The sequence below is a fragment of the Triticum urartu genome, chromosome 6 (assembly GCF_003073215.2).
Source record: "Triticum urartu cultivar G1812 chromosome 6, Tu2.1, whole genome shotgun sequence".
Classification (NCBI taxonomy): Eukaryota; Viridiplantae; Streptophyta; class Magnoliopsida; order Poales; family Poaceae; genus Triticum; species Triticum urartu.
The window spans coordinates 480,372,815-480,388,351 of NC_053027.1; the positions used below are offsets into that span (position 1 = coordinate 480,372,815).

Genomic DNA, 15,537 nt, shown 5'->3' on the forward strand with positions numbered 1-15,537 from the left:
ATCTAGATGTCACTGTTCAGAGATGTGGGTTGATTGTTGGGGTGATCTATAAGCGCGTGCTTTGTATAAAGAGGTAGCCAGGATTGGTCCCCGGCCAGTCTCGCAATGTGCAGGAGTACTTAGGGTGATGAGCCCAAGACCCCTTCGTACTTTGGATTTAGACCGGCGTGATGACCTCCCTGAAGAGTCTAGGTTGGTCTACGACGTATCGATCTGTCGAGGCCGGACATTACCCATAAAAGTGTGCCCAAAAGTATGTCCGGCTAGAGTTAATCGAGCGTGTGGGTAATGAGGTGCAGCCCTGCAGGTAAGTAATCTATTCGAATAGCCGTGTCCGGTAGCATGACGCTTGGAGTTGTATCCTGATCTACTACAACTAGAACTGCATACTAGTTTTGAAACTTAAATGATGTTCTACTCCGGGATCGCTTTCTCGCAGATAATCGAGGAAGGATCCTAGAGCATTGTTGATATAAACATGTTACTATATATTTTATGTGCTCCTCTCTTCTACTGCTGCAAGGTGATGGCTGCAGATGATGCTAGTCTTCGCTAGGATAGGCTTCCCCCCCTCTATTCTGGCAGTTCTGCAGTTTAGTCCAACGATATAGCTCAATTCCTTTGACACTGATGCATACTTAGCATAATTCTGATGTAAGTCTTCGAGTACTTTGGATGAATATTCACGGTTGCCTTGCTATCTATTTTTTCTTCCCGGATATTGTGATCAGATGATGGAGCCCAGGAACGAGAGGAGCCCGAGCTTGGCTACTACATGGAGATCTAGGACCAGGAGTAGTTTGGAGATCCCAGGCAGGAGGCCTGCGCCTTTTTGATCTAGTCGTTGTTTGTTTTCGCCTTCTTAAGACACCTTTGTAAATGTCTGTACTTAGACCTAACTCTTGATGTAATAACGGGTCCTCGTGACCCAGATTTGTAATTTATGAGATTTATGTTTATTCTTTGTGTCGTAGAGTTGTATTGTGATATTATACCGTGAGTTACTGATTTTGATCGTGCATGTTGCGTGGATATTTAGTGCACGATTAATTTTGGAGGCGTCACAGTAAGTTAGCCTCCTATTTTTAAATTTTGTTTTGATTAAACGGACGAAATATCGTCCATTTTATATAAATTATGTCAGAACTTTAGCTTATTTCGTTGTGTTTGATGAAATCTGTTCGAGTTATTCAAATTTGTTTTGAAATGGACGCGAGTACGATTGGATAGCTGACTCCGCATCACTGTTGATATCGTGTTTGTTTTGATGATCAACGTTGGAGATGTCCTAGGACTTAAAAGAAAATATATAGATATGATCGAAGGGCGGACACCGACACCATTTCTATTATTTCTAATAGTTCGGGTGCGTATGGTCAACACCATAGATTAGCCGCCGAAACACTGAACGAGCACATATTTTGCAACGACGAATTGGACACCAGCCACCCCCGCCCGCCACGCAAAAATGCCCTTTGAGGCGAAGAATGGACGGTCGAGACCGGCACCAAAACGACGTGTACACCGATCTAGAAAAAAGAGAGAGGGGAAAAGTATACGGTTATACTTTCTTCCAAAGAGAAAAGTACTGGTATATACTCCACCGTATAAACAATCGATATGATTGAGCTACGCCACGTTGGTGCAGCCTACCGGACCATCCATCCATCCGAGGGCCCCAGAAGGGAAAAAGAAGAGGCGATATTCCAATTCTTTCCACAGCCCACTTGCACGTTCCGCACGAGCCCATGTTCCGCATTTCCTTTCCCATTCCCACACCACCCGGCCCCAATCAACCAACCTCCTCCCCCGCCCGATCCCATCTGACCACCCCCAAAGTCCAAACACGACTCTTCCGTGGATCCATTTTTCCTCCGAACAAACGGGCTCCGTCCAACCACGGCACACCGCACGCCAGCACTGCGCGCCCCCTCCCATTCGCCGAGGCCGCTGTGCGGTGCGCGCCCGCCCGCAGCGGATCAGCAGAACGGAACGAATCGAAAGACCCGGCACGCGACGAACCTGCCCCCACCGCCAGAGACGCCGCCACCCGCGCGGCCCACCGCCGACGATCCACCAACCGCGGACCGATCGACGGCCCAGATGCCGCACCCGCCCCGCGCCGCGGGTACGCACGGGAAATGGCCGGGATCCCTCCCTCCCCCCTCCCGCACACCGCCAGCCGAGCACGCCGCGCCGTAACGGCCCCCGCGAGAGCGACCCGACCCGCCCCGCTCCACGGGCGGGCAGGCGGGCGGGCGAAGATAAAGAGGCCCGCATCCCGCAAACCCTAGCCCCCTCGCATATATTCCCCCGCCCCGCAGCCCCTGGTCACCCCTCTCTCTCTCTCACCGCAAGACCGGAAGGAGCGGAGCCGCCGAGCCGGGAAGAGCCACGACCCCATCTTCCTCGCCTCCGCTTCCGAAGGGTGAGTTCCTCCGCGCATGGCCGCCCACTCCCCTCCCTTCCCTCCTCTTCGTTCTCGGTAGGCTATTTCTGGCTTTGTGGCGAGCCGTGGTCGTCCGTGCTCGCGGCGTATATATAGATCCGCCTCCCCGTTGGTCGAGTAGATCCATTTGTGTTCGTTCCGCTTCGGTTCAACTCGGTCTGGCGCTAGTCTCGCGTCCTCGGTGATCAGATCCGTGCCTCCTTCCTCTCCGGTAAGGAGGATCTGCTGTTTGGTAACTCGTTGTCTCCTTTGTTCGTCAGATCTCATGTGTAGATGCCTGTTTTTCCCCGTCGTTTTGCGCGATCTAGTTTGTTGTCATCTGGATCGCGCCGGTTTTTTGGATCTCTGGATCCGGAAGTCGTTGGCCTTGTACGTCCAAGTCGGGGTATGCGATAAAAGAGGTCTTGTCTTTGTGCAATTAGATCCAGTCTTATTTTGTGCTACCTGATCTGTTGACCTGACGCGAGATGCCCCACATAGTGTTAAGAGAAATGGAGTTTTTTACTCGGATGTTAATGTCAACAGATCTGATCTGTTTTTGTGCCTTTGTTTGTTTAGATGCAAGTAGATTTCTGTTGTACATCACATGCACCAATTGAAAGCCGTGTCTTTCCTTATGATTAGTTAAGATCTTTTGATGTTGTACTGTGGGTTTTAGTTCTCATGAAGTTGTTTCTGTTAATGATGCACTTTGACTCAGCTGATCCACCTGGATTAAACTTAATTTCAGTTTAGCATTATGTGCTGATTTTGCCAACCATGTTCTAATATCCCATTTGAGTATTTTCAAGCGGCTCAACTGTTTCCGTCAGGTTGCAATACTACTATGTTTATTAATTTTGTTGCTAGTAGGGATTATCGGTAAATTTCCAAAATGTGTTTGTGACTGCTATTCATACAGATTAGGGCTAACCAAGTTGTAGAGATCACTTTGGTTCTTTATCATGTTTCTTATGGTTACAAGTTCGTGTAAATGTTCGTTAATTACATCCTTGTTATTATCTATCTATATGACATAGTACGTTTTACCTGATTTACTTGTTATTTCCTGGCTGTATGTTAGTTTATACACTGTTTCATAATTACATCAAGCTTGCTAACTTGTACTTTGGTTTGATTGTTGTTGCAGGTCAGAGATGGCGGACCGTGCTAACCACCCGTCTGTCATGCAGAAGTTTGGTGGACAGTTCCACCTTGCCTCCAGCTTCTCTGAGGGTGTTCGTGCTCGCAACATCTGCCCTTCTGTGCCATCCTATGAGAGGCGCTTCACCACAAGCAGCTACATGACTCAGAACCTTGGCATCAGTGTCCCCATGATGTCATCTTCTCCATTGTTTGCCAATGCACCACCTGAGAAGAAAGGTGTCAAGAACTTTGCAATTGACTTCCTCATGGGAGGAGTGTCTGCTGCAGTTTCCAAGACTGCTGCAGCTCCTATTGAGCGTGTTAAGCTGCTTATCCAGAACCAGGATGAGATGATCAAGGCTGGCAGGCTCTCTGAGCCATACAAGGGTATTGGTGACTGCTTTGGCCGCACCATCAAGGATGAAGGCTTTGGCTCATTGTGGAGAGGAAACACTGCTAACGTCATCCGTTACTTCCCAACTCAGGTATCCATCTCTTGTTGTTATGCTTATTTTCATTAGCTTTCATGGTCACATGATGGTAATGGTGCATGTTGAATGCCTTTTCTCAGTCTTTGAACTTCACATGAAATGCGGCATTTTACAATCTGGCTGTATTGTTATTTGTGATGATGCTCTTGATGGTAGTCCAATAAATATCTCTATCATCTGTTTGTCTTGTTTTTGAATGCTAGTTTTACAGCTGATGCATTTTAGGAGATAACATTGAATATCTCTATTGTATCCAGAAATTCTAGTTCAAATATTTCGTTTTCATATGGCTGATGCTAGTTTTATGCACCAGAATTATTCTTTTGCTATTGTTTTCTTGTTCTAACTTGATCTAATTCATTGATGTCTTTTTCCTAGGCTTTGAACTTTGCATTCAAGGATTACTTCAAGAGGATGTTCAACTTCAAGAAGGACAAGGATGGTTACTGGAAGTGGTTCGGTGGCAACCTTGCTTCTGGTGGTGCCGCTGGTGCTTCCTCGCTCTTCTTCGTGTACTCCCTGGACTATGCTAGGACAAGGCTGGCCAATGACGCAAAGGCATCCAAGGGTGGAGGTGACAGGCAATTCAATGGCCTGGTTGATGTCTACCGCAAGACTCTCAAGTCAGATGGTATTGCTGGGCTTTACCGTGGATTCAACATCTCTTGTGTTGGAATCATTGTCTACCGTGGTCTGTACTTTGGACTGTATGATTCTCTGAAGCCCGTTCTCCTCACTGGCACTCTCCAGGTTTGTTCTAGTACCTTGCCACATTCCATTCTATTGTCAAATTTCTCTGTTTGTGTGACAGCCACTGACATCCTTGATCACCATTCACCTGTTTGCAGGACAACTTCTTTGCCAGCTTTGCTCTTGGTTGGTTGATCACCAACGGTGCCGGTCTTGCATCTTACCCCATTGACACCGTCCGCAGAAGGATGATGATGACCTCCGGAGAGGCTGTCAAGTACAAGAGCTCCTTGGATGCTTTCCAGCAGATCCTGGCGAAGGAGGGTGCCAAGTCTCTCTTCAAGGGTGCTGGTGCCAACATCCTCCGTGCCATTGCTGGTGCTGGTGTGCTCTCCGGCTACGATCAGCTCCAGATCCTCTTCTTCGGCAAGAAGTACGGCTCAGGCGGTGCCTAGAGGGGAAGAAATGATGACGAACAAGAGAAGTCTGTTCCCAGTCCTGCCCTTCAAGGATCTGGCGAACTTTTATCTTTTTAACGTTGGAAGGCAATAATTTCTGTAGAGGGTGGATTTTCCCAACATTCGTTTTTGGTGGAGGCATCGAACTCCAGAGGTTGTCGTAGGTTGGCGGCAGCGTTCTCAAAACATTTACTATCATAGGGGTTGAGTTTGAGTTCGAGTATGTGCCCTGAATCGTTACTGGGCAATTTTCCTTAAATACATTGTCCTCCAATCCTACTGAGATTATTATGGTCCAAGTTTATGCTGTTGGTCTTGACATCCTATTTCTGTTTGCATTTTTAGTTTATGCTGTTGCTTTGCCTGTTCATAATTCTTATTGATTTACCTGTGATTCTTGTTTTACTTGCTTTGTCTGTGAGATTCTGATTCGTGTTAGTACACTGCCTCAGTTCTGAAATGTAGTAGTGCGTAGCCAAACATCACAAACTTTGATCAAATTTGCGCAACATTTACATCGTATCATTAACAATAATAAGTATTTTCATGTTTAATATATTTCGTGTTATAAACATAAATAGTTTTAAAGTTCTGGAAATTTTTGACTTTAAAAAAAATATGCTTTTGTTGATTTTCTCTCTTCCTGTTTTCCCTGTACATCTTTTGCTTCTCTACGCCATAAGTGATTTGAAAATGACCCATCTAAGGTAGCACCCAATTTAGGGCCATAAGGTTTGAATTCTATGGTAGTTTGATTCCCAGGATTGGAATCCTATGGGATTTGTTCACAAGGAACATCAGTTTTTCTGTGACACAATCAAACAAACTTGAACATATTAAGGATTGAATCATTTGTAGAAAATCTAGCGGCCACTTCAACCTTGAAAAAAAAGTCATATGTTTTTCAGTGTTTTTTGTGACACCATCAAACAAACTCAAATCTCCATTCCTTTCCTAGTGTATTTTTTTTTGTTCTTGTTTCCAAAATTTGCATTTCGTGACATACATCTACGCGACTTGTTAGAGATTGTGCTATAGACGATGTAGACGGAAAAATAACGAACTTCTGCATCTCTGAGGTCTAAAAGAACTTTTCTAGTAGATGATGCAGATGCAAAAAAATATATCTCCACCTTTCGAAGATGTAAATTACAATACTTCACAGTGCAAATATACATCTTCACCTATAGGAAATGTCCAACAGATTTCATTTTTCTTTTGTTCGCTCGCCTGACGTCCGGGCCATGGCTGACCCCGTCGCCTCCTCCGCCGCAGCCGCTCACCTGCTGGGGCCTTTGCTGACGCGACTACCGTCGGTTATCCGCCGCCGCCCTACCCCAGCCGATCGCCGTTGCGGTTGCTGTCCCACTGCCAGATCCGACCGCTCCATCGCCACCGCCTCCGGTTCGTCGCTGCTTGCCCAAATCGGCCTAATTGACCGCTTCTCCGCCGTCGAATCACCGCCGTGCTGCTGATCTGAGCTCCTGTCGCTGCCCCCGGACTCGAGCCGCACACACGCCGCCCCTCCGACGCTCCTTTCTCCGCCTCGAATTGCCGCTCCTCTGCTGCTGCACTGCCGCTGCTTCGCCGCCCCGATTCGCGTTGCCGCCGTCCCGATTCACCACCCCCGCCGCCCCTCCGCCACCCCACCACTGCCCAGACGCAGCCGCCCCGAATCGTGCCGCGCCGCCGCCGTCCCCACTGCCGCCGCCGATTAATTTTTACATTTGCAGTTTGCATTTTCTATTGGAGTTGCTCTTTTATATCTCCGTTTTGCATCATCTGCTGGAGTTGGCGCTTTTTCAAAGATGCAAAAAACACTTTTTAAAGATATAAATCTCGTGTTTTACATCTTTAAATTTACATATTTTATTGGAGATGCTCTAAGCGGACCGAACCAAAGACTTCACTTACGAAACGATGAAAAATTGTGCAGCGGGTGCCATGGTGGAGAACACTTTGTCGCTGGTGCAGGTGTAAGACCGTGAACAATCTGACGAGCGCGGCTTCAGCTACTAGACGATGAGAGGATATCCAACGACCAGCCTGCCAAGAGGCCAACGCCCGCCACACGCTCCCACCCTGACCTCGGCGCCGCCCGGCCGACCCGAATGGCGACTCTCTCCGCCCCCTTGCTCCGTTCCCACCACCGTCACCTCCCCGTCCGCTCCTCGCCGCGCCGCTGCCCTTCCGCCGCCTTCCCGCGCGGGTTCGCTCCCCTCGAACCCCTCTCCTCCCGCGGGCCCTCACGCACCGCCGTCCGCTCCGCCTCGACCTCGGCAGCGGCACCGGAGGCCGCCGAGGCAACGGGAGGCGCGGTCCCGAGCGAAACGGCAGCGGAGGAGGAGGTGGTGGAGGCGCGCGTCGTGCTCCCCACCAACGAGTCCTCCGAGAACCTGCTGCGCATCCGCCACACCGTACTGCTCCTGCCCTCCATTTCCCTTCTTCCTCCGTGCTTCTACTGCCATAATTGCAGCTGTTTCAGCCATTCAGTTTCTTATCGTTCGATGCGTGTTGCTGACTTGATGTTGGCTGATTTTGTGTTCAGTTAGTCAGCTTTGTTACTGTCCCCAACTGTAGCAGTGTTGGTTAATTTCTGTTGCATGGTTGCTCGCTGTTGCAGTGTGCCCATGTCATGGCGATGGCCGTCCAGAAGCTGTTCCCCAACTCCAAAGTGACCATAGGCCCCTGGATAGACAATGGCTTCTACTATGACTTCGACATGGAGCCCCTCACGGATAAGGACCTCAAGAAGATCAAGAAGGAGATGGTGAGCATACATTGGTTACATTTGATCACAGATTGGATTTCTGAGTGTCGAGCGAGGGATTTAACTTGTTTACCATGGTATGTTGGTAGGACCGAATCATTCGCCGGAACCTTCCATTGGTGAGGGAGGAGGTGTCCAGGGAAGAGGCTCAAAAGAGGATCCAAGCGCTTAACGAGCCATATAAGCTGGAGATTTTGGAGAGAATTAAGGAAGAACCCATCACAATTTATCACATTGGTAAATATTATTGTTTGGTATCAGCTTACTTCTCCGATGCTTGTTATTTGCTATTACTGAATAATGATCGGTGGATTTTATGTACTTGCTGCTGTGTCATGCAGGAGAAGAGTGGTGGGATCTGTGTGCTGGCCCTCATGTTGAGTCCACTGGCAAGATACAGAGAAAGGCTGTTGAGCTCGAGTCTGTTGCTGGTGCTTACTGGAGAGGTGATGAGAATAATCAAATGCTACAAAGGATATATGGGACTGCATGGGAGAGTGAAGATCAATTGAAGGCTTACATCCACTTCAAGGAGGAGGCCAAGCGCAGAGACCATCGGCGACTAGGTCAGGACCTTGATCTGTTCTCTATACAGGTATGATCTTACATTCTTACTTCTAACATTTACTTAAGAAACCATCTGAGTAATCCCTTAGTAATTGAAGCATAGCCTCAACTTTCCTAGTGTCCGACAGTATTGGACTTCACCATTTTGTTGACCCCTAAAAGTTCGATGGCATCATGCTAGCATTCATGCTTGCAAGGAAGTGACCACCAGATCCAACCAAAGTAATTAAATGATATTACCACACCATGTGATATGAAGTGATCCCTTCGCTCTGTCTGGCCTAGCAGTGGTCTTATTTTGACAACACATCTGCATTCACAGATATTTGCTGTCACTGTCAATTCTATATCAATTTTATTACTTTGGCATTGGCATCCAGACCCGACCTCTGTAAATACCTTGCTATCTGTGCGTATGTGGTATTCTGTTTTTGGTAATAGTGACTGTAGCCAAACAACTTTTAACAGGAAGATGCTGGTGGGGGTTTAGTATTCTGGCATCCAAAAGGTGCTATCATCAGACACATTTTAGAAGATTCGTGGAAACAAACTCACCTGCAACGTGGTTATGATCTATTGTACACTCCACATGTTGCGAAGGCTGATCTCTGGAAGATCAGTGGACATATAGATTTCTACAAAGAGAATATGTACAACCAAATGGATGTAGAAGATGAGCCATATCAACTTCGGCCCATGAATTGCCCTTACCACATCTTGGTATACAAGAGAAAGCTACAATCATACAGGGATTTACCCATCAGAGTGGCAGAGCTTGGAACTGTCTACAGATACGAGCTCTCTGGTGCTCTGCACGGGCTGTTCCGCGTAAGAGGGTTCACACAGGTATTTCCTTGATTCCGAATTTGATTTTGTCTAATTGCATGACGATGTTTTCCTGTATTCTGCAACCACCAGATAAATATTGAACGTTATGCAAGGTTTTGTGTTTTCTGAGATGACATATGATTTGTTGTACTTAGGCATTTGTTCTTTTCTAGAAGCGTTCTGCATTTATTCTTCATTTTCTCTGGACTATTTCCCACATTGTTATCTTAACTAGCATGGATGCTTAAGTAAAGGCATTGTTCAGTAATTCCCTAGGTAGACCTTTTCTTGTGCCCTATTAAGAAAACGTGGAGGCCCCGACTCACAGTTATGTATGTTATATGATTTTGTTAAAATTATGCCCACTACTCTGACATTACTAACATGGGCTGCTCTAGGTGTCTGCAACAAGTTTTAGACCATAAAAATATCTGTCAAATGTTCATTGTAAAAATATATTAAAATATGTTTATTATGCAGGATGATGCCCACATATTTTGTCTCGAAGACCAGATAAAAGATGAAATTAGAGGAGTTCTTGATTTAACTGAAGAAATACTGGGGCAGTTTGGCTTCCGGAATTTTGAGGTAAACCTTTCAACCAGGCCAGAAAAATCTGTTGGCAGTGACGACATATGGGAAAAGGCAACAATTGCTCTGAAAGACGCACTAGATGATAAAGGATGGGGATACACGGTTGATGAAGGGGGAGGTGCTTTCTATGGTCCAAAAATTGATTTGAAAATTGAGGACGCTCTTGGAAGAAAATGGCAATGTTCCACCGTGCAGGTAAGTTATATTTTTTTTCTACAAAGAATAAGCAAATTCGTGGATTTTCTTCGAGGGAAAAGGGCATATAACATCATTCGTTTTTCATATATTTTAGGTTGACTTCAATTTGCCTGAACGGTTTGACATCACTTATATTGACTCGCATACTGAGAAGAAACGACCTATCATGATTCATAGAGCCATCCTTGGGTCTTTGGAGCGATTTTTTGGCATCCTCATTGAAAACTACGCTGGTGATTTTCCACTTTGGCTTGCTCCAACCCAAGCCCGTATTCTACCTGTCACAAACAATGAGGTTTGCTCCCTCTACCTTGCATTAGTTTCACTTGTTAAACCAATATTTTTACCTTGTACTGTAGTAGATTTGTGCGAAGTAAAGAAGGTACTACTACTTTATATCTAGGTGACCCTAGGCAGGACAACAACATACTTTTATTTGTTATTTGCATGGCACACACATATCAGATGCTTGATTTTTGTTAGCATCACTGACGAATCCATGACATGTTTCAAAATTTCAGTTGCAGTACTGTAATGAGGTGGCTTCAGAGCTGAAATCGAGAGGTATCCGCGCCGAGGTATGCCACGGCGAACGTCTGCCGAAGTTAATCAGAAACGCCGAAACACAAAAGGTGCCGCTCATGGCGGTCGTTGGCCCCAAAGAAGTCGAGGCCAGGACGCTCACCATCAGGTCCCGGCATAACGGGGAGTTGGGCACCATGCCCGTCGACGATTTCATCAGCAAAATCCAATCGGCCGTTGCTGACAAATCTTCCCTGTAGATATCCCAGTCTGTTAAAACTTCAGTTCATATCGTAGAGCAGTAGATCTTCTGCTGCACATACACCGTACAGCGCCCACCGGAGTGCTTCCGACGAAACCGAGCGACGGAGGTCCAACAATTTTGTGCAGAATTGCCATCACGACACACTATATAGTCAGCAACAGAAGCCCAGCATTCTTGATTGTACATAGTTTGTGACCAGACCACATTTCAGTGCAAGTTTTCAGCTAGACCTTCTTGCAGCTCCTTATACAATCACGTCGATAATATTACAGAAATGATGCGACTGCAATCTGCACTGCACCTGCACATCATTGGCATTTCATGAATCTCCAGGCAGCGGTGATCTTGATTAGACGGGCGAAACCCAGCAGGATGGATGCGCGGGCGCATTTGCCGCGACGTTTGCCTGGTCGGCAGACAAACTGTAATGGCCACTTGCCGCTGCAGAGCGAGCAATTGTGTGCGGTGCTGAGTCGTTAAGTCGTGCCGCCGAGATGAATTGGTCTGTCTGCGCCTGTGAGGCGGGGGGCCCCGACCCGATTGATTGGGGCGTCACTCGCTGCGGGTGGGAGGGCGTCGTGCGGATCTATGATTGGAGCGTGATGGACGGACCGAATTTTACCGGGCAAGTCAGACAACACCTGGGACAAAAACCTGCAGGCTGGAGGACACTGGGATAGGTAACTTCTCCACCCCAGTCCCAGATCAGATCTTCACTTACCCCGCGGCGTCCGTAAAAGATCCAGCGGCAGCATAAAAGTGGTGGGACCACGTAGCAGAGGAGCGCATGCTCATACACACAAGAAATAACTCAATTTTACAGAGCCGTCATCTTCCTGGGTGGAAAAGATGGAGAAACGTGAATTACCTCTAGAGATAAGAGGTAAAGCCTTTTCAGCTATTTGTAATTCGTGATTTAATCATGAGGCGCTGCACTTCTAATGTCAGGATTGCTAAAGGGAAAATTAATTGCGTAAGAAATGAAGAGACCGTAGATCTTTAGACAGAAAGGCATTCTTCCTTGTAGTATTAAATAAATTAAAAGCCCACATCGAATTGAGCAAGTTTGCTTGGTTTGCCAGCTTACAAATTATGCGCGGCACCGTTTTTCGGTTGCATTCACAGCAATGCTTTTCTTTTTCTTTTTGAGAAACACAGCAATGATCCGTGAGATACGGAAAAGAAAAAGGCCCATTAATCTGCACTAACTCGACTACATCTTTTTTTTAGCAGGAACTCGGCTCTATCTACGAGCAGGGGTTCTCAGTTCTCACACATGATCGACAATAAAACGCCCCAACTAACGCTGGTGGTACAGTTGTACCAGCGCGCGCCGTGCCGTGCCGCGAGCGGGAGGGCTTCTTCCGTCGTGACCATCACGTCGCCTCCACCACTCCCCTGGTCTCCTCCCTCCCTCCACCACCACCCTCGCCCGCAGAGGAATTAAAACCTCCTTATCCTCTCTGGCGCGCTGCTGCCATTGCACCCCTAGCTGCCTGGATCCAACCGTCCCGTCCCTCGCCCCTTCCCTCTCTGATCCGCGCGCTCTCCTTTTGGAGCCTTGCGCCGCGCCCCTTTCTCCCTGTCCCAATCCGCTTCGACGTCCCTCCTCTACCGGCGCGTTCTCTCCTTTTGGTGCCCCCCAGCGAGCGAGCTCTCGGTGCCCGTGCCACCGCCCCTTTTGCCACGCTCTCCTCTTTTTGTCTCCACCTTCTTGGCTAGCCGTTGAAGGGGCAGCCATTGTTGCGCAGCCGGTGAGGTGAGCTGAGGAGGATGTCGTCCGCGGTGGAAGCCATCTCCTGCTCCAAGGTCGCCGACATCGCCGCGGCCGGGCCTGCGGAGGCCAAGGAGTGCGCGGCGGCGGTGGCGGAGCACGGCAACGGCAACGGCGGGGCCGGGGACGCCGCGGCGACGAACGGGAAGAAGTGCGGCGGCGACGTCGCGGCGCCGCCGCATTGCGGCAAGGGCGTGGAGGAGGAGGAGGACGAGGACGGCGAGAAGGTCCCCGAGCACATCGACCTCGGCCCTATCCTCAGCATCAAGGACCAGCTCGAGAAGGACAAGGTAACATGTCAGCATGCGCCGCATTCTCGCGCCTGAATTCTTCTAGCTGCCTGCCGTCGACCGATGGATGGATCGATTGATGCGTCTCCTTTCTCCATGACATTGTGCAGGACGACGAGAGCCTGAGGAGGTGGAAGGAGCAGCTGCTCGGCAGCGTGGATTTGAACTCCGTGGGAGGTAAACCTCTGCAACCATGCAAGAACTTCTCGTCCGGGCAGATCGATAATTGCTCGCGTTCAATTTGCCCCGTCCTCGTGAACCCTGCGTAATGGCGGGCAACACCACCAGTACCAGTACGTGTACGTAGGACACCGGCACTTGCGCAGTTTGGCATGTGAGCACCGCCGTGTTCCGTCGTCAACACGCACTGCCCCGTGAACCCATCCGTTGCTTTCCGTGCTTAATTATAGAGCGTTTTCACGACTCCGTCTGTGCACCGGCCGGCCGGCCGGCCGTAGTGGTACTACTCAACAGTAGAACTGGAGCGGGGAAAATTTTAAAAGGTGGTGGGCTCCGTTGGCTAGGTCGTCCGGCCTTGTCCTTCCGTGCTAATCATTTCGTAGGGAAAAAACAGACACATGGAGCCCCCCGTTTTCTCGAATGCACTGGTCTGGTCGGTCCCCGTACGTTGCCGTGCATGGTTGAACTATTGTGCCTTCGCCATTGACGATATGCGTTCAGAGTTTTCAGACTTCAGATACAGGGTAGTAGTACTGATCGTAGTGCCTTCTTGCTGCCCTGAAAGTGATGCATCCCGGGAATAATGCATGATTTGTCGTGGTGATAGCTAAGTCTTTGTGACTTTTGGTCCGATTATGCCCAACACGTCTTTGCAGGGCATAATTGATGGGAGGCAGCCTTGTTTGTCTGACATAACAGCATAAACCGTTAAGCACGTTGTTCATGTTTTTAGGAAGGCATTTCTAACATCAGAATTTAGAATTCAAAACGATCCGTTATTTGATGGGAGATTTCGATGTGAGATTTGAATGCACGGTGATTGATTGATTGACTGGTGCAGAGACGCTGGAGCCGGACGTGAAGATCATGAGCCTGTCCATCCAGTCCCCGGGGCGGCCGGACATCTTCCTGCCGCTGCCGGTGGAGCCCAGCAGCGGCAAGGGGGTGTGGTTCACCCTCAAGGAGGGCTCCCCGTACAAGCTCAAGTTCACCTTCTCCGTCAGCAACAACATCGTCTCCGGCCTCCGCTACACCAACACCGTCTGGAAGACCGGCATCAAAGGTACTAGTAGTAAAAACGAATGAAACCGATTCACCAATTCTCTGCTTGCAGTTAACGAATCGTGATGGTTTTGCTGGTGCAGTTGACAGCACAAAGGAGATGCTGGGCACGTTCAGCCCGCAGCCGGAGCCGTACGCGTACGTGACGCCGGAGGAGACCACGCCGTCCGGGATGTTTGCCCGGGGATCCTACTCTGCCAAGACCAAGGTCGGTAATCAAACGATGATCGAGTTTAATTGTTCAGAGATGCACTGCAGGATTCAGAGGTCTGACGGTTCGACGTTTCTCTCTATCTTTGGCAGTTCCTGGACGACGACCGGAAGTGCTACCTGCAGATCAACTACACCTTCGACATACGCCGGGAGTGGCCGTCGTCAAGCTGAGCCTTCGTCCAGTCCGGTCCGCCGCCGTGTACAAGTGAGACGTGCCTGCCTGCCTGCCTTGGTTACTACTGCTGCCGTTGAAGCAGACTGGTCTTTGTTTCGTTTGCGTTTTACTACTACCTGTTTTTTCGTGGTTGCCCTTAGGGCTATTGTCTCCTGTGCGTCTGTGTAAATTTGGTTCGGTTGATTGTACGTCGTAGAGGCCATTCGTCTGTCCGCGTGTGTGTTTGAGCTTTGCCAGGGTCTGTTTTGAAGAGCGAACTGTCATGTTGAGTTCATGTGTAATGCACCAGAGCAACGCGGCTGCGCGCACTTCGTGTAATGCTCAAGAAAGAAAGAATATCTGCCACTCACATTCTGAAGGTTGGGATTCATCTTCTGACCTGCGACTTTTGTTTGTCATGTGTAAGTTGCCGATTGCCTAACTTCCACATGGACATGGTGGTGCGCAGCGCACACCGGAGACCGGCCGGATTGTGTGCCTGACGGAAGGGATTTCGGGCCGGCCGCCGGAAAGCCGAGAGCGACGAGGCAATGCCCGGGTCGTCGCCTGTGGGTGGCTGTAGCGCGACGATTCTCCGCAACTTGGTAAAATGGGTGCCCGGCTGTTCCTTGTTACTACTTCCATCGGCCACTACCACAGGAAACTCGAGATCGGCGTGGAGGTGCTCGCCCTCGCCATGCGATTCCCGGTGTGGGAAATCGGACGAACTTTGTGGCATGTTCGTTTTGGCACCTCTCCCTCCTCTGCTCGGCTAGTATAATGGTCTATAGCTGGCCAAACGGGCCGGGCCAATCAGGCCAGCGCACGATCACGCCGGCACGGCCTGCTCGTCATGCCTGGCACGCAGCACAACTTGGGTCATGCCTGGGCCTAGAGACTGGGCCTG

General features: G+C 49.1%; 1 protein-coding gene and 1 pseudogene across 1 annotated transcript; both read left to right on the forward strand.

Annotated features, from left to right (window-relative positions):
* The first annotated feature begins 2,273 nt into the window (after nt 1-2,273).
* Nucleotides 2,274-5,532, forward strand: LOC125514390 (ADP,ATP carrier protein 2, mitochondrial). Its single transcript, XM_048679702.1, has 4 exons — nt 2,274-2,428; nt 3,579-4,059; nt 4,444-4,815; nt 4,914-5,532. The coding sequence occupies exons 2-4, from the start codon at nt 3,586-3,588 to the stop codon at nt 5,208-5,210; spliced, it is 1,143 nt and encodes a 380-aa protein (XP_048535659.1). The 5' UTR covers nt 2,274-2,428; nt 3,579-3,585; the 3' UTR covers nt 5,211-5,532.
* Nucleotides 5,533-7,241: 1,709 nt separating this feature from the next.
* Nucleotides 7,242-15,000, forward strand: LOC125514391 (annotated as a pseudogene).
* Nucleotides 15,001-15,537: the final 537 nt, after the last annotated feature.

Excerpts from the sequence above, each read along its gene's own strand:
- LOC125514390 (XM_048679702.1), top strand. The coding sequence starts at position 3,586 with ATGGCGGACCGTGCTAACCACCCGTCTGTCATGCAGAAGTTTGGTGGA. Across the intron at positions 4,060-4,443 it reads TCCGTTACTTCCCAACTCAG|GCTTTGAACTTTGCATTCAA; the intron begins GTATCCATCTCT and ends TCTTTTTCCTAG. Across the intron at positions 4,816-4,913 it reads TCCTCACTGGCACTCTCCAG|GACAACTTCTTTGCCAGCTT; the intron begins GTTTGTTCTAGT and ends ACCTGTTTGCAG.